Source organism: Nomascus leucogenys, chromosome 16, assembly GCF_006542625.1.
Source record: "Nomascus leucogenys isolate Asia chromosome 16, Asia_NLE_v1, whole genome shotgun sequence".
Lineage (NCBI taxonomy): Eukaryota > Metazoa > Chordata > Mammalia > Primates > Hylobatidae > Nomascus > Nomascus leucogenys.
In genome coordinates, this window is record NC_044396.1 from 21,307,875 (window position 1) to 21,328,089 (window position 20,215).

The 20,215-nt window shown below is 34.4% G+C and overlaps 1 protein-coding gene across 2 annotated transcripts in view; it reads left to right on the forward strand.

Moving 5' to 3' along the window:
• The window catches only part of CNGB3 (cyclic nucleotide gated channel subunit beta 3), a 163,230-nt gene that overhangs the window by 88,924 nt on the left and 54,091 nt on the right, over window positions 1-20,215 (forward strand). For both annotated transcript variants that reach the window (XM_003268270.3, XM_030794908.1), the window contains 4 exons: window positions 450-500; window positions 6,645-6,731; window positions 10,135-10,199; window positions 10,952-11,074. In XM_003268270.3, coding sequence (XP_003268318.1) covers window positions 450-500; window positions 6,645-6,731; window positions 10,135-10,199; window positions 10,952-11,074 — 326 coding nt within the window. The remainder of the gene's footprint in view (window positions 1-449; window positions 501-6,644; window positions 6,732-10,134; window positions 10,200-10,951; window positions 11,075-20,215) is intronic.

Sequence of the window (20,215 nt, forward strand, 5' to 3'; positions counted from 1 at the left end):
AGCAATGTATGTGTCATTTCAAATTATGATGAATGCCATAACAGGATGCTAAGTGCCATAAAGGATATCCTGGGTGTGATCATTAGGAGGTCATTGGTGGCCTTTGCACTATTAGCCTTGATGAAATGAGAGAAGTGGGAAGAAGCCAAATTACCACCAAATTGCCATGAGTTAAGGATAAATATGAGGGAAGGATATAGGGTAAAGCAGGTAGGCAACTCTCTTGAGAAGCTTGATTGTGGCAAACAATAGGGCAATAATAAGAAAACTAGAGCCAAACAATTTTTGTTTTAATACCTGGGAATATGGAGCATATTTATTGGCTGAGATTGCAAGTAACCAGCCAAGAGAAATAGTTATAAATTTAAAAGTGAGAAAAAAATAATTGATGACATTGGCTAAAATTAATGACATTGGCTAAAATTAATGAAAATACAAATATGTTTCAGGTGGATTCAAATGAGCTAAGGAAACACTACAGGACTTCTACAAAATTTCAGGTAGGTGACTCAAAAACAATTTCAAAGTTGCTCACGTGATCTATTACCATTTTGACTTTAAATCTCATCTATAGATTTCTGTATACAAAGTTTATACATATGAAGTTTTATTAGACAAAGATAAGCCTGAAGTTTCTGCCTCTCAATAATTACCTGATATATTTCCTTGTATGTGCAAGTGGGTAATTCAACATATAAGCCCTTATTAAGCAGACCAAAATAAGTTAGTGCCCACATTTGAATTCTAATTTACACATCAGTAAAGGAATATGGGTTGTATACTTTGTCTTGTGTACAAAATTCTAGCCCCCAGTTCATGTAGCATGATGTTGTAAAGGTTAGCAAAATTGTTTCTACTCCTGCTTCTTTCTTGTTCTCGTATATTCAAAATAAAAATTATTAATAGAAGAGAAGCAATTGTTTAGGTAACATGGAACCTTCCTTTCCTAAAACATACATTTTATTGCCCATAATTATTTTCTAAGTACTTTGTTCTCTAACTCTGAGAAATAGGCAGAGGTCAGGGGTTATTTAGGTTTACCCAATTGGAGTGAACTCTAGCCTCTCACTTCAAAGACAATTCTTTAGTGGCCTCAGAGTTTGTTTAAAAATACAAATCTGGGTTTAGGTTTAGGTTTAGGTCTCAAACTATCCCTGTTGGAAATCTACAATGATTAACATCCCTTTCAATTGTTTTTTTTTAATCTCCAACTAATTTTCTTTATTAAATATTGCCACATACTTAGGCATATTCATAAAAGATCTCTGTGCTGCTTTGATGAATTCTACAAAGAGGATAAATACTTTTGTAATGCCATAAAGCTTATTCCAAACACTTACTTTCCTGAGTTTGAATAAGGGCTAAATTAATTTATATATTTAATTTGTGTTAGCATAATGACATTTTGGTCAATGACAGACCACATATATGGTGATGGTCCCGTAAGATTATAAGGGAGCCGAAAAATTCCTATTGCCTAGTGACATCATAGCCATCATAACATTACAATGCAATGTGTTATTCACCTGTTTGCAGTGATGCTGGTGTAAACAAACCCACTGGGCTGCCAGTCATACAAAAGTATAGTACATACAAATATGTATAGTACATAATATTGGGGATAATGGCAATAAGCAACTATGTTACTAGCTTATGTATTTACTATACTATACTCTTTATTGTTATTTTAGAATGTAGTCCTATGAATTTTTTAAAAGTTAATTGTAAAACAGCCTCAGGCAAATCTTTCAGGAGGTATTCCAGAAGAAGGCATTGTTATTATAGGAGATGATGGCTCCACCCATGTTATGGAGCCTGAAGACCTTCCAGTGGGGCAAGATGTGGATGTGGAAGACAGTGATATTGATGATCCTGACCCTGTGTAAGCCTAGGCTAATTTGTGTCCTTATGTCTTAGTTTTTAACAAAAAAGCTTAAAAGTAAAAATAAAAACATTTTAAAATAGAAAAAAGCTTATATAATAAATATATAATGAAAATACTTTTGTATAGCTGTGCAATGACTGTTTTGAGCTAAGTGTTATTACAAAAGAGTAAAAAAGTTTTTAAAAATTCAAAAGCTTATAAAGTAAAATAGTTACAGTGAGCTAGGGTTACTTTATTATTAAAGAAAAAAATTGTTAAATTTAGTGTAGCTTAACTCTACAGCGTTTATAAAGTCTACAGTAGTGTACGGTAATGTCCTAGGCCTTCAGTCACTCACTACTCACTCATTGACTCACCCAGAGCGAGTTCCAGTCCTGCAAGCTCCATTCAAGGTAAGTATCCTATACAGGTGTACCATTTTTTATCTTTCATATCATATTTTTAACTGTACCTTTCCATGTTTAGATGTGTTTAGATACAAAGATATTTGCCATTGTGTTACAATTCCCTACAGTACTCAGTACAGTAACATGCTGTACAGTAACATACAATAATATACTGTAATATACAGAGTATGCTGTACAGTAGTAACATGCTCCTAGGCTTGTATGTCTATACCATACCGCCTACGTGTGTAGTAGGCAATACATCTAGGTTTATGTAAGTACATGCTATGATATTCACATGATGAAACCACCTAACAATGCATTTCTCAGAATATATCCCTGTTGTTCAGTGACAAATGACTGTATTTTTGTACTTGGTCATTCCACTATTAGCTTGTTAACTTCTTGTGAATAGAAACAATATCTTACTCCTATTTCAACCCCAACATGCTTTGCAGATTGTCTTGCACAGGGTTTACTGTTGGTCAATACTTCAATTTTCTACAGTTCAATGAGAAATAAATTATCTCTGTCGACACAAATCTGTGCCAATGTGTTAATATTAAAATGGCTAATGATTAATGACTGTCTGCATAGAGAAGTTGAGAGGTGAGTTAAGCAATTGAATAGAAAGCAAGCAAAAAGATCATTATGATTTGAGCCAAAAACTATAGGTTTTAGGGTAGCACTATGTCAACAGTGTGCCTGCTTTTTTATTTTAAATACATTATTTTAATTACTGTTCTGGGCACCTAACTTGTTACAAAGGTCGATACCTGTACAGTGAAATCAATGAAGTTTGATGATATGACGCAATTTCTAAACCAATACTTGTAGTAAGTAATTTGTTTATAATAGCTAATCTGGTTAATTCACACCAGAAGTTCTATTCTTGTTCAATATCAGCAGGCTTTGAAATTGTTAGGCAATTAATTATCTCAACTCTATGCTTTTGGGGTACAAGCGGTTTTTGGTTACATGGATGAATTATATAGTGGTAATCATGAGATTTCAGTGCATCCATCACCAGAATAGTGTACATTGTATCCAGTATGCAGTTTTTTTGTCCCACCCCAAACACACCCCCCCTTCTGGTCTTCAAAGTCCATTATATCACTCTGTATGCCTTTGCATACTCAGAGCTTAGCTCCCACTTATAAATGAGAACATATAGTGTTTGGTTTTCCGTTCCTGAATTACTTCACTTAGAATAATGGCCTCCAGCTCCATCCAAGTTGCTGCAAAAGACATTGATTCCTTTTTATGTCTAAATATTATTCCATGGTGTACATATACCAAATTTTCTTTATCCACTCATTGGTCAATGGCCACTTAGGTTAGTTCCATATTTTTGCAGTTATGAATTGGGCTGAAATAAACCTATATGTGCATGTGTCTTTTTCATATAATGACTTCTTTTCCTTTGGGTAGACACCTAGTAGTGGGATTGCTGGATCGAATGGTAGATCTGCTTTTAGTTGTTTAAGGAATGTCCGTACTGTTTTCCATAGAAGTTTTACTAATTTACATTTCCATCAGCAGTGTATACACACTCTCCTTTCGCCACATCCATGCCAACATCTATTGTTTTTTGACTTTTTAATAATGGCCATTCTTTCAGGAATAAGGTGGTATCTCATTGTGGTTTTAATTTGCATTTCCTTAATGTCTAGACAGGTCACTAGACAGGTCACTAGACAGGTCAACGGGGTGTCTGCTTTTTTATTTTTAATACATTATTTTAATTAGGGTTCTGTACAAGTCTTGTTACAAACATCGGTTGGTTCCATATTTTTCGCAATTATGAATTTGGCTGAAATAAACCTATATGTGCATGTGTCTTTTTCATATAATGACTCTTTTCCTTTGGGTAGATACCCAGTAGTGGGATTGCTGGATCAAATGGTAGATCTACAGAAATCTGTGCCAATGTGTTAATATTAAAATGGCTAATGACTAATGACTGTCATCATAGAGGAGTTGAGAGGGGAGCTGAGCAATTGAATAGAAAGCAAGTAAAAAGATCGTTATGATTTGAGCCAAAAACTATAGGTTTTAGAGTAGCACTAGACAGGTCAACAATGTAACTGCTTTTTTATTTTAAATACATTATTTTAATTACTGCTCTGTACACTTCTTAACTTGTTACAAAGATCAATACCTGTACAGTAAAATCAATGAGTTTTCATGATATGATGCAATTTGGGTGGGGAGGGGTGTTTTTTTTCCTGTTTTTTGGCCATTTGTAAAACTTCCTTTGAAAAATGTCTATTCATAGCATTTGCCAACTTTCTGAGGAGATTATTTGTTTTTTTCTTGCTGATTTGTTTGAGTTCCTTGTAGATTCTGGATACTAGTCCTTTGTCAGATGCATAGTTTGCAAATATTTCCTCCCATTCTGTGAGTTGTCTGTTTATTCTGATGATTATTTGTTTTTATATGAGGATACATTTTTAATCAGGTCCCATTTATTTATTTTTATTTTTGTTGCATTTGCTTTTGGGGCTTTAGTCATAAATTCTTTGCCTAGGCCAATGTCCAGAAGAGTTTTTCCAAGGTTATCTTCAACAATTTTTATGGTTTCAGGTCTTAGATTTAAGGGTTTGATTTATCTTGAGTTGATTTCTGTATAAAGTGAGAGATAGGGATCTAGTTTCACTCTTCTACATGTGGCTTGCCAGTTTTCCCAGCACCATTTATTAAACAAGATGTCCTTTCCCCAGTTTATGTTTTTGTATGCTTTGTTCAACACCAGTTGGCCATAAGTATTTGGCTTTATTTCTGGGTTCTCTATTCTGTTCCATTGGTCTATGTACTACTTTTATACCAGTACCATGCTGTTTTACTAAGTCTGGTAGTGTAATGCCTTCAGATTTGTGCTTTTTGCTTAGGGTTGCCTGGGCTGTGAGGGCTCTTTTTTAGTTCCATATGAATTTTAGAATTGTTTTTTCTAATTCTGTGAAAAAAAATGTTGGTATTTTGATGGGAATTGCATTGAATCTGTAGGTTGCTTTTGGCAGTATCGTCATTTTTACAATATTGATTCTTCCACTCTATAAGCATGAGATGTGTTTCCATTTGTTTGTGTCATCTATGATTTCTCTCAGCAGTGTTTTGTAGTTCTCTTTGTAGAGATCTTTAACCTCATTGGTTAAGTATATTCCTAGGGATTTGTTATTGTTGTTGTTTTACAGTTGTTGTAAAGGGATCGAGTTCCTGATTTGCTTCTCAGCTTGGTCATTTTTGTATGTGTATTGGTGTATAGCAGTGCTACTGATTTGTGTACATTGATTTCATAACCTGAGACTTTATTGAATTTGTTTATCAAGTCTAGGAGTCTTTTGGAGATGTCTTTGGGTTTTCTGGGTATACAATCATATCATCAGTGAACAGTGATATTTTGATTTCCTCTTTTTTGATGTGAAAGCCCTTTATTTCTTTCTCTTGATGGATTCCTCTGTCTAGGACTTCCTCAGCTCTCTATTTTATATGTGTGGCCTTACAGTATGTTCTTAACTGCTCTTAATTGTCTTAAAATGTCTTAAAGTTTTTCATATACCCTATTAAGACCATGTAAAATTTAATAAAAATGAATAATTATTTTACATAAAAGAATTTCTTGTTGTTGTTGCCATCAAGAAAGTATGAAGTATGACATTGTCATTTCATAATGGCCAGGGAAACAGAAGGCCAAAATAATTTTAATACATGACAATTTTTGAAAATTTCTTAGCTATAATAGTATTTTCAATACCTTCTCCCATCAGAGCTGCTGATTAATTGCAAACATTATTGATTTCTTTGCTCTCCTCTCTCAGCCTGCACAGGCTCTGATAGATACTTTTAAAGCAGTTTATCTGTAGCAAAATGGTTCAAAGTAGACAAGAGTAGAAAACATTGAAGAGCCTAAATGAACCACAATATAATCAACTCTGAACACAGGAGAATTGGCTGAAACATAGAAATATATCACTACAATGAAAGTACAATGCTTTCAAATAAAATCAAGAATGGACTTGATTTTTAGTTCAAGAGCCCCATGTTAAAAACACTATTAAAACGTATTTTAACATTAGCAACTATGCCCATTGTGTATGTGACAGCTCAATAAAAATCCCAGCAAATGCAATGCCTAAGGAGAGATCAGATGCATGGAGGTGGAAATGAAATATGTTGGAAGGAGGCTACAGAATAGTTTTCATGGTGCTAATACGCCTTAAAAAGCCCCATGCATAGTTAATTGAAAGCAGTTTTGGATTAAACAACAAATAATGCATTGTGACTGGTCAGCTTTTACAGACATCAACGTAAATGCATCCATTCCCAGAAAGGCATGTAAACACAACGTATTTGTAAATGTGTTCTTTCAACAGTTGGATGTCGCATCAATAATACCATTTGATATTTGCTACATCTTCTTTGGGTTTAATCTAATACTTAGAGCAAATAGGATGTTAAAGGTAAGTTAACTATATTTAATTGTCTTTTCCCTTATAATAGAAATATTTCTATTTCCTTATAATGGAAATCTTGAAACAACTTAAAGTATCTTAAAATTAACAATATTCTTAATTTTTCCCAAACTCTTCTCCATCTTTCTGCCCTCATCAATGCTATAATTTTTTTTAATGAATGAAGAAAAAAATGTCTACTGGTGAAAGTTGCTCCTGGTTTTTGTTTCATATCTCATAACGGATGTTTTTATAATCTAAAATAGGGATGCTTTGTATTTCTAAATTTAGCTATAATTACAAATGAGTATTTTATACTTTTTGTTTTTTTCTATTTGTCCTTTTTCAGTTGCTGAATGCATGGTATATGGGATGTAAAATTAAGGGGTTAGGTTAGATTACCCTAAATTATCTTACTTATCTTAAATTCTGTAATTCTAAAAAAAAAACATACTTTTACATCATAGACATGCTTTCACAAGTATGTGAGCACATACTTTCACATCACATTTACTTATATACTTGAATACAACTCAAATGTTTCTCAAGAGGGAACTAGTTAAATATACTGAAATATATTTATATAATTTATATAGTAGAACATTTTGTAGCTTTAAAACAAAGAAGAGGAAGCTTTTTATGTACTGATATGGAAAAAACTTCAAGATAAATTGCTAAGTAAAAAAGCTAGTTACAGAACAGTTTATAGAACAATACTACCTTCTGTATAACAAAAAAGGAAAAATATTCAATTTTTCTGTATTTACATAAACACTGAAAAGCTACAAAAAGAAACTCATCAAAGTGGTTACCTGAGATGGGAAGGGAAAGCAGGAAGGAAAATCAGGACGGATAGGGGCAAGAGTAAGTGTGAGACATTTGGAGGTATATATTTCATATTGTTTTTGAACTATGTGAATGTATTACCTATTCAAAATGATTATAAGACATAAATACTTTATAACTCATAGCTTCATTTGATACCTAAAAAGAATTTGGGGAGAGTCAGAAATCGAAATTTCATGTAAATCTTTAACAATAGCAATGATATATTTCCAAAAACAACCCTCTTAAAGGGATCACAAAAGACTTTATAAATTTTGGGTAATTATCTATTTTGCATCTTGGGAAGACAGGATAACATAACCTGGTAACACCAGTGGATCCTGACAACAACAATGACAATAATAGTCGCAGCTGTCTGTTGAATACACACTTGAGGCTACATACTTTGCTAAAACTTTATATTCATTATCTCACTGATTCCTCCCAACAACTTCATTTTAGAGATGAGGAAAATGAGAATCAGCATGGTAGAAAAATCTGTCCAGACACACTGCATATGAGGGGCAGTGTCTGAACTCTATCACATTTATTTAACTCCAAATTCTTTATTATAATCAGATTGACTGGATAGGCCTCAGGATGAAAGGGTTTTTTTTCTCTGCTCTGATATTTAAACTTCAGAGGTTCTTTTTTTTTTTTTTTTTTTTTGAGACGGAGTCTCGCTCTGTCGCCCAGGCTGGAGTGCAGTGGCGCAATCTCGGCTCACTGCAAGCTCCGCCTCCCGGGTTCACGCCATTCTCCTGCCTCAGCCTCTCCGAGTAGCTGGGACTACAGGTGCCCGCCACCACGCCTGGCTAATTTTTTGTATTTTTAGTAGAGACGGGGTTTCACCGTGGTCTCGATCTCCTGACCTCGTGATCCTCCCGCCTCGGCCTCCCAAAGTGCTGGGATTACAAGCGTGAGCCACCACGCCCGGCCTAAACTTCAGAAGTTCTTTATCCCATATTTCCAAACATCTGAGACAACTCTAGAGACTTCTGGTTTGACCACGGAATGTGAGAATAAATGGAGGTGGAACACAGTAATGTTCCAAGCAATCTAGTGATCAGGCCATCCCTTATCAAATTTTCAGTCTCACATGGAAATTTCAGAAGGTACCTGCTTGGAGATAACCAATTTTCAGAAATTTTCAGGTTTCTATAGATTTAGGAGTTTATCTGGCATTATGATAAAAGCTTGTAAAATGCCAACTCTTCATTCCACATCTCTGTAACCCTAAAATGTCCAAAAGCCTTCTCTATCCATTAGATGTTTAAATATAGGAGATCCTGACAGTCAATATTAATCTTCTTTTCAAAGCCCCATAGTCCATTCATTTAACTTATTTATAAGGGTGTCATCTTAATGCACAATTTCCTAGGATAAATATTTATCATCTATGTCTCCAAGTTATAAATGAGAAAACAAATGAATATACATTTTATTTTTAGTGAACACTTAAGCTAAATTTAAAATCATGCCTTTGTGCAAACTTGTATTAAGAGCACAATAAACAAATTACCACACATTTAAATTATAATCTGAGTATTTAAGAAGTTTTTTCCTACTTAGGACCTCTGGAAAAACAAATCATTTGTATATATTTCTAGTTAAATAGTCATTACTATTACATATACTATTTTTAATTCTAAATGTTCTATTGCAGTCATATCTACGTTGGGCAAAATTTTGAACTAAGTAATCTCTGCGGTGCCTTCTATCTGTAAGAGTCTGTGATTTGAAGCACATTAAATATATTAACTCATGTATGCACACAACCCTTTTGGGGGGCATCTTTTCTTATTGACCTCATTTTACAGATGAGGAAACCAAGACACGGAAATAGCAAGAGACTTTTCCACGGTTACACAGTTGTAAGTGATAGAGATAGAACTGGCATTTGGCTCTGGATTCCATACTTTACTGCCTATAGAAATAAAAGAGGAACTAGGAAGTAGGAAGTAGGAGTGCATGCAGGCAGAAAAGTTTGAGATAAAAGTAGAAGTAGGCAAGAAAAAACCTTGAGGGAAATAGTAACTCTGCTTGTATTAGATGCACATAAACTCATTGTTATCTTTGAATAATGTCAAGAACAGCCAATGCTAATACTTACTGAACTTTAAATTTTGTTTAAACAAATACACATTTAATGCAATTCACTGGAAAATAATGCTAGTGTTGAGCAATAAGACTTAACACCTATTTATAACTTTAATGCATTACACTTTTCCTCTTTTATGTATGTTTTTGGAGAGTGTGACTTCAATTGTTGGGAAATAGAGTTCTACTACATGCTTTCAAAACAAAGAGGAAAACCATGTTTTTTAAGTTTCATTTTCAACAAACATTAAAAATAAGACTATAACTAGAGGGTAGAAATAAAATAAAGCAAGAAGCTCTGGAAGTGTAATACCATGCTATAAAATGTACTGTCCAGAGGAAAATACCACTAAACAGGATCTTGGTTTTTTTAAAAGACATATGAATAAAATTATTTTCAGTAATAAAATCTATTTCATATAGTTTTATTTAAATATGTATATTTAAGACTAACATGCTTTTGGATTTCTTTTGCTTTTCTATATAGTACACTTCATTTTTTGAATTTAATCATCACCTAGAGTCTATAATGGACAAAGCATATATCTACAGGTAAAGTATAACTCAGTATACTTGGGGGAAGCGGAAAAAGCAATGGTACAACATTTTAGACAGAATTCGGCAGGGATATGACCTCCCTCTTCAAAAAAAGGATATAATTTCAGCTTTGGCTATATAAAATATAAGACTATGTTCTAGAACAGATGTGGATATTTTAAGTGAAATGAAAGTATGAAAATCATATCAGATTTTAGAAGAGTACTGGACTAAGAAAATAGGATTTATTATCTGCTTCTCTCAAAACAAGTACAGAAAAACATACTCTTTTGCAAGTTAACTTTAAACCTTTCTCATGATAATTCATTCCTAATCTGAATTTCATTCGTTTGTTGTTCTAAATTTTACTTGCACCGAAACCCCTAGTTGCCATTCATCGTAGCATAAAGTCTCATGAGCTTTTCAGAGACATCCAGCTAAATTAGGATAGTGTATTTTATGGGACTTAAACTGAAGAAGTGACCCTTGAGGCATGTCTTTCACGGAGTTGACTCACAACATCTGTGAAAAGAGAGGAAGTTTTCTTTCTTTCTTTTTTTTTTTTTACACTCTGTCAATCCCAGTCAAGACATTGCCATCAGAAAACATGCAATGGCACCATCACTTTGTACTGTACTAATGAGAGTTAACAGTTCACAAATCCAAAGCAAGGGGTTTGCTGGTGACTTTAAGGAACAGAAAATGTTAAAATAGGCTGTATTTCAGAAACAACATGAATCTTACTTTGCATCTATTCTCTCTGACAGAGTTATTCGAACAACTGGATACTTGCTATTTATTCTGCACATTAATGCCTGTGTTTATTACTGGGCTTCAAACTATGAAGGAATTGGCACTACTAGATGGGTGTATGATGGGGAAGGAAACGAGTAAGTTCTGATTTTGAAAGAAACCTTCATTGATTATTTTTAACATTCTGTTTCATTGTATGGATTTATGAGAGTTAATGTTTTTGAAGCTGTCATAACCCATTCAATGGCTGGTAAATACTATTTGGCCATAAAAAAAGGATAAAATCATGTCATTTGCACCAAAATGGATGGGACTGAAGGTCATTATCCTAGTGAAATAAGCCAGACCCAAAATGATAACTATCACATGTTCTCACATATATGTGGGAGCTAAAAATTTTGATCACATAGAGACAGAGAGTGGAAAGATAACAGAGACTGGGAAGGGTGAGTGGTGGGGAGAGGAGTGCATAAAGAAAAATGGATTAAAGGATACAAACATACAGTAAGAATATACTCAATGTTTGCAACAGAGTAGGGTGACTATAGTTTCAAAACATGTATTGTACTTGAGTAACAAACACCCTAAACACCCTGACTTGATCACTATGCATTGTGTACATGTAACAAAATTGCACAAGTACCCCATGAATTGGTCCAAATAAAAATTTTTTTAAACTGAAAAACCTCTTTAGTAAGTCCATACATTTTTAAGTGAAAGAGGATAGAGAATAATAGAATAGAAAATATCAGAGTCTGTCTGATAGATAGGGGAGTGTGTGTGTGTGTGTGTGTGTGTGTGTGTGTGTGTGTATCCTGAGTTGGCCTGTGAAATGCATTTTTTACTCTGGATCATGATCAAAAAAGTTTGAAAGCCTCTACTTTAGACAACTGAGCAGTAAGGTAACTTTTAATAACTCCAATGCTGATTGTTAGTAATGAACAATGTTAATTATTTAAAGGGCAGGTGCAGTGGCTAATTAGTTTACCAGTGAAGGGTTTTATGGGTTTATGAGTCAGCTATAACCACTAACTCAATTAAACACTTAGAGAGTAACGAGGATCATAAATTAAACTTGACAACTAGGTATGCAAGTGTCCCAGAAATAAAAAAAGATCACTTGAAAAATTTAGAACAGTAGAATCAGGACTCAGAAATGGCAACTGGGTTATTTAATAGTGAAAATTCCTTTTGGTAAAATACAAAGACCTGGCATAAAGTTGCCTTCACTAACTTTCTGCTCCAGTGAAATGACATTGAACATATAATAAGGCAATGTCCAAACTGGAAAAAAGCAGGTCCCAGCATTACTTTGAAGGGCAACTCACTGCAGCCTTGGGATGGAGAGCAATTATAGGATAGAGCAAAGAGAGGGAAAATAACTTACAAAAGTACACACTGCCTAGAGTGAGTTGGATATGCATAAAAGATTATAACAACCAGAACCGATTTTAAAGAATTTAAAGTCAGAAGGGCCACTGATTGGGAAACACACACACACAGACACTCTATTTCCAGAAAATTTACTAAATAAATAATTCCCTTTAGAATGTGAATTATTTACTTTGATATTAACGACTAATTTATATAAAAATTGACTAAAATACCAGCTACAGTAAAATTGCCTCAAAGTGAATATGTAATCCAACATCATTAGATGACTGTGGCTGATAGCTGTTTTTTTCAAATTAGCAAAACAATATAGGATTGCATCAGAATGCCCTCCAGAAAGTGAAGCTATTTCTCCTTTTACACCTAGATGCCTCTCTGTGGAGTTTCTAGGGACTATATCTTGTTCCCAGTGTCAAGCTCAGTGTTAAGTATATAATAATAGACAATATATTAGGTATATAAAGGCAGGAAGAGAGAGGGGGAGTAAGGAAAAACGGAAGGAATGGCCAAATCTTCATTGTAACAAGAAGAAAGAAATCTCAGCTGCAGCCCATAAGAAACTTCAAGTGTGCTAGTGTTTTGGATTTCTAATTCCAGCTACATTATAGACCAGGTAGCCAAGATACTCTCTCTAAAATACAAGATAAATTACCTGTTGTAATTTTGTTAAGTTACTTATTATAATTATTTGCTATAAGTTTCTAGATGAATACAATTATAACAGTTTTCAGTGATTGCTGAGTTCCCTAGAAAGTAAGAAGTATCTCCAAAGGCTAAAACACAAACGTATGTACCAAACCTGGGGTACAGTAGGAAATTAGTGTGAGTAACCACTAAAGAACAGAAATAGAGAGAATAACTTCTAAATTAGTAAGGGGAAAAAAATGAATAAGGAAATTTTAAAAGCAAACCAATACAAAAAAAGACACAAAGATAAGGAGTGGCAGTTTTGGGGAGAAGTACAGGAAAGGCAGGACAACAGAAGACACAACATAAGATGGTAAGGACAATTTAAAATAGATCAGTATGTTACCAGAAAGGGATCCTGATCCAGACCCCAAGAGAGGGTTCTTGGACCTTGTGCAAGAAGGAATTTGGGGCAAGTCCATGGAATAAAGTGAATGCAAATTTATTAAGAAAGTAAGAAAAAAATAGCTACTGCATAGGCAGAGCAGTGGCATGGACTGCTTGACTAAGAATACCTATAATTATTTCTTGATTATATGCTAAACAAGGAGTGGATTATTCATGAGTTTTCAGGGAAAGGGGTGGGCAATTCCCAGAATTGAGGGTTCCTCCCCTTTTCAGACTATATAGGGTAACTTCTGGACATTGCTATGGCATTTGTAAACTGTCATGGTTCTGGTGGGAGTGTCTTTTAGCATGCTAATGAATTATAATTAGCATATAATGAGCAATGAGGATGACAAGAGTTCACTTTCATCGCCATCTTGGTTGTGGTGGATTTGGGCCAGCTTCTTTACTGAAACCTAATTTATCAGCAAGCTCTCTGTTACCCGTATCTTGTGCCAACCTCCTATTTTCTCCTGTGACTTAGGATGCTTAACCTCCTGGAAAGGCAGCCCAGTAGGTCAAAGCCTTATTTTACCCAGCCCCTTTTCAAGAGGGAGTCACTCTGGTTCGAACACCTCTGACAAATATGTGCAGTAAATTAATGGGAACTAAACTCACATGCTAATAGAGACTGTCAATTAACATTAGTCAAAATAAACTTTAAAACAAAAGACATTTTAGAGAAAAAGTTCACCATATAATGATAAAAGTTTTGATTCATGATTGTCAAAAGACAAAATTACAACAAATTTATTTTAATGATCTTAATTGACTTTTATTTGCAATTCTAGAATCAGGCAACACCTCAATTCTATAAAATAGAATGAGTGCTCTGATGAGCTGGGAAAGGAGATTGGCTTCATAGGCCGAAAAGGGCTGAAGAAAGCAGAAACAGAGAGCAAAAACGGATTGGTCATTTCGAAGTTACTTTCCTTGTAAAGGTTAAAGTAGAGGGGACTTCCTTACCATGCTGGATAAAACTGGCTTGTTTGGGGATTTACTATTTCTCTTTCTCTCTCTCCTGATTTCTTGGAATGGCAGATAAACAAGTTAGTTTCAGTTTGGCGACATAGAACTTCAGCATTAGTAATTCCATTTTGGTTTGGTCTGTTTGGCCTAGTGCAAGAGTTTAGTCCAAACCAATGGCCTCCTATAAATTTTATTTACTACCATCAAGATATTCCAATTCTAAATGTGTATGCATCTAATAAAATACTTACAATCATTCAAAGAAAACCATCAAGCAAAAATTGATAGAAGGAGGAGAAACTGGCCAATATATCATCAAAGTGTGAGACACCAAACATAATTATTGACAGGTCAAGTAACCAAAAACAATAAACATATAAAAGATTTGATAACCCAAATAAAAAGCTTGATTTCAGGGGTACAAATAGAATCTTGCACCCAAGGATTAGAAACTACTGATTTTTCTTAATCACTCACAGAAAAACTACTAAAAGTGATCATTTTCTAGGCCCAAAACTAGTTTCGATAAATTCCACAGCCTTGTTATCATACAACTCACATTCTCTGACTATAAATATTATCCCATCAACTCTGCTCTGCTCATTTAGACTGAAGCATTCTCACTCAAAACCAAAGCTCCAACAATCCTGTTACCAACTGTCAGGGACACAGGTTGCCACCCTTGCAATGAAAATGCTTTTAAAAGCAGCCTCTTTACTTATCTTTTTAGATAATTTGCATATGTCAGTTACTAGTATACTTATCCTAACAGTTTTTTTAACATCAATTTCTCCTTCTATTGCTTCGTGTTACCCTTTGATCTTGTAAGCCAAGTTTTTGCAATAATGACCTAAAGTATTTTTTAACTTAACCCTTGTGATGGCCCTGGTGACCTATAAATTGAAGGCTGCTTATTAGGCCTTTGGATTTGCAAATTTTGCCCTAGTTAGAATTAGGCAGCAGACTGTGGGGCATAAATGGAACACTGTGAACATTTAAAAGAAGTCAAGTTTATTATTATTCCATTAATTCTCATCAGAACAGCAATTTCTATTCATTTCAATAAAAGGCATTTTTATTTATATTGAGTGAATGACATCCTTCTTTAGACTGTAAAATGTGACAAAGAATGCAAATGTTTAGTTCAAAAGGAGAACACAAGTAAGTACCTAAGATTATGTGATACTTAAAAATGTTCCCAACGTATTTTTGTCCACATGTATCCCAATTTTATGTATTTTCTGACATAAATTTCCCACTGCACACAAAATTTTTTAACAAATCCACGGTCCCAATCCCTAATGTATATTTTCTTTGGAAAAAAGAGAAGTAAACAAGGCATCACGGGAATTATTGACTTTAGTTGAAGTAAGGAAGGAATCAGAATTACTATATCATAGTGCTAGAAAAATTTAGGTAATCTACCTTCTTAATTTTACAGATAAAGATGATGAGACTTAGGTAGATGAAAATATTTATTCAGGATGTCCTAGATACCTCATAGCTGAGGTCAGACAATGGCAGAGAGAGAGAAGGAAAGGGAGGAGGGTGGAGAGGGACAGGGAGAGGGAGGATATTTATATTGCAATTCCTAGAGGGTCACCCTTGGAATATAACAAAAACAAACAAACAAAACAAAAAAACCCAAAGCAAAGAATCGGTGGATCAGAAGGAAGTGAAGGGCAGTGAGAAGCATGACAGGGGAGAGTTCAGAAGGAGATTCAACAGATGTGTTCACAGATACAGTCTTCCTACATTCTCATTTCAGTAAGTCTAGGTATGCATTCACTCATCCATTCCAGTCATTTAACAAATATTAGTGAATTCCTATTGTGTGCTACTAGGCCCATAAATACCTACCTTTGTAGCACTTACATTCTAATAAGACCGTTCTCCCCATAGCCATTGCTTCCAGTAATAAGTTTACAGAAACCAGGGACTAAGATGGATTGAGGTAGTTAGGAAGGTCCACATAGAAAGATAAGTATAGAAGGGGTACTTTTAAAAGTTGCATATCCCACTACAGATTCACCACAATGGCTAAAATTTAAAAGACTGACAATACCAAGGGCTGGGATAATGACAATGCCAGGTGTTAGCATAACAGGGGGTTACTGGAACTCTCACATATTGTTAGAGGGAATGTGAAATGATAAAACCATACTGGAAAAAGATCTGGCAGTTTATTTTACAACTAAACACATCTACCTTACAACTCAAAAATTCCAATGTAGATATTTTACCCAAAAGTAATGAAAATATATGTTCACAGAATAAAACTTGTTCAAGAATTTTCATAGACGCTCTACTCATCAAAACCAAAAACTTGAGGCAGGCTAGGTATTCATCTGTAGGTGAATAAATAAACAAACTGTGGTATAAACATATAATGAATACTATACAGCAATAAAAAGGAATACATTACCAATACACAACATAAATAACTCTCAAAAGCATACTGAGTAAAAGACATCTTATACAGAAGCATATATACTGTACGATTTCATTTATGTTAAATTCTAAAACAGGCAAACTTATCCACAGTAGAAAAACATTAGAACAGATGATTGCCTCTGGCACATTTGAGTAAGGATCGACTGGGAAAAGAATTGAGAGAACTTTCTAAAGTGATGGCAAGGCTCTATATCTTAACATGTGTTTTGTTATACCGGTGTATGCATTTGTCAAAATTTATTAAATGATACAAAAATCAGTAGCATTTCTACACACTAACAGTAAACTATCTGAAAAGGAAATTAAGCATCAAAAAGAATAAAATATTTGGAATAAACTTAACCAAAGGGGTGTGAGACTTGTACACTGAAAACTGCAAAATGCTGATGAAAAAAATTAAAGTAGGAACTAATAAATCAAAAGACATCTGTATTCAAGGGCTAGAATAATTAATACTGTTAAAATATTCACCATTCACAATGATCTACAAATTCAATGCAATCCCTATCAAAATCTCAATGATTTTTTTACAGGAACAGAAAAAAAATCCAAAAATTCGTATAGAACCACAAAAGACCCCGAATGGCTAAAGTAATTTTGAGCAAAAACGACAAAGCCAAAGGCATCCCACTTCTTGATTTCAAAATATATCACAGAGCTACCATAATCAAAACAGTATGAAACTGGCATAAAAACACACATATGGTCCAATGAAACAGAATAGAGAGCCCAGAAATAAATGAATACATAGATGGTCAACTGCCTGTCCAAGGGTGCTAAGGATATGCAATGAGGAAAGATAGTCTCTCCAATAAATTGTACTGGGAAAACTGGATATCCACAAACAAAAGAACAAAACAACTACCATATGACCCAGCAATGCCATTTCTGTGAATATACCCAAAGGTATTGAAATCTGTATCTCAAAGAGATATCTGCACTCCCATGCTCATTGCAGCATTGCAGCATTATTTGCAATAGCCAAAACATGGAAGGAGCCTAAATTTCTCTCAACTAATGAAAGGATAAAGATAATGTGGCAAATATGCACATATAATAGAATATCATTCAGCCTTAAAAAGAAAGAAATCCTGCCATTTGTGACAATATAGATAGTGCTGGAGGACATTATGCCTAGCAAAATAAACAAGACACAGAAAGTGAAATACTGTCTGACCTCATATGACCTCACTTATATGTGGAATCTAAAAGAGTCAATTTCATAGTAATAGAGAGTAGGATGGGGGTTACCAGGGGCTGGAGGAAAGGGATAATGGGGAAGTGTAAGTCAAGGGGTACAAAGTTTCCATTATGCAAAATGAGTAAGTCCTAGAAATCTACTATATGGCGTAATGCCTATAGATAATACTGTACTTTCTTTAAATTCACCAAATGGTCCTACTTTACATTAGTGCCTTTTTTTTTTTTTTTTTTTTTTTTTTTTTTGAGACAGGGTCTCACTCTGTCGCCCTGGCTGGAGTGCAGTGGTACCATCTCAGCTCACTGTAACCTCCGCCTCCTGGGTTCAAGCGATTCTCCTGCCTCAGCCTTCCTGAGTAGCTGGGATTACAGGCACCCACCACCATACCCGGCTAATTTTTGTATTTTTAATAGATGCGGGATTTCACCATGTTGGCCAGAATGGTCTCAAACTCCCAACCTCAAGTGACCCACCCACCTCAGCCTACCAAAGCGCTGGGATTACAGGCGTGAGCCACCATGCCCGGCCTCATTAGTGCTTTAACTGTATATTCAAAATAAAACATAACTCTAAACAAATACTGAACTCCAGTTAACATATATATTCTGAAGTGCTGTTTTTAGGAGAAAGTTTCTGCCTGTCTAGAAATTATTTTGAAATACATCCAAAAAATAAGAAGGTTTTACTGATAAATAAGTGGAGGAATACGTGATGAAGCAGGCATAGTAAAATGTTAATGGTAGGATCTAGGTAGTGAGCATATGAGTGTTCACTGTAAAATGAGTGTTCACTATAAAATTCTTTTTTCTGTTTGTTGATAATGTTTCATAATAAAATATAGGGGGAAATTGCATGTCATGTTTGTTTCACAGAGAAAGGCTTTCTATTTTCATACTAAATATTTTTTATGGCTTTATGTCAAATTCTGCCTTACTGCTTTAACTTGAAGTATGCCTAAGTATGCGTATATATATATATCACGTGTTATATAGTTGATGCATTGCATAGTTAATAGTTAGATAGTTCATGTGTTAATCCAGCCAGATAGAATCTCTTTGAAAAGATCTATCTGACTGGGATGTAGATATTAGAGATGGACACACTTGACTAATTAAGCTAATCTTAGGAAATCAATAAGAGGCCATCTAATTAAATTACAAATCTTACCTTTGGTTATGCATGTCTAGGTGTAAGATGTGACTGAGAAAAGAATCCTAAAATAAATCTCAAAGCATCAGGGCAGAAAATTTCCAATTAACATAGCAGACTATTTAATATACAAAAAAAATAGTTCAAGCCAAACCCTTGAGATTTGGAAAATCCATGCCAAAATTTCACATTTGATTGTTATTTTTTAACATCATAAAAAAGAAAATGGGAGAAAGTAATCCTTACGTTTGTTCCTGCTAAAGTAGGACAAAATTTTGAGTAACTTTGGAGGGGAAATAATCCCAACACTTATCATGGAATTGACCATGTTGGGAGAGAATCTTGTTTCTCTTCACTCTTGGGTAATGTCAGGTTTAATAAATTTCTGTAATTTAAAGAGACCCACAGGTCCAAAACCTGTGACCAAAATAAATCAGGTAATAGGAACTTATAAATTGGAATTTGGAAAGTTAAAATGCAGTCCATAAAATTAATTCCAGACTTCTTCAAGGTGGTTCTCTTTGACATCAAGTTCACTATAATATTAGTAAGTCCAAGGAAGCCTGCTAGAAAAAAAATTATACAGTGGTAATATTTTTATTCTCTTGGCATAGTGGTTTTCAAGCTCTACCAAAGAGTTACTTATTTTTTCTCTTCCTGTAACAAGGAACTAGGTTAAAAAAAAAGAGTCTTATGTCCTTCAAAAGGTATTGAATTTCAAAATGAGTGATTTCTTTCTAGATCTGTTTTTATTTGAATATTAACTTCAACTGCAGTTTGTTTCTTTCTTTGTAAACCTCAACTTCTTACTATTTGAAGATCTTAAAATCTCAAACTATTTTTACAAGAAAAGACCACCCTTGTGCAAAGATTAATGCCCAGTTACCCAAAGTGCTAATATTGTATGTGGCATACCTAGATAAGAAATAAATGCTCGACTAGGGCAGGATTCCATAAAAAGTACTCCTTTTCTGTGTCTGCACAAGATGCTGAAATAGCTAGTTGGGACACACGAAATCTAAATGTCCCTCTATAACAA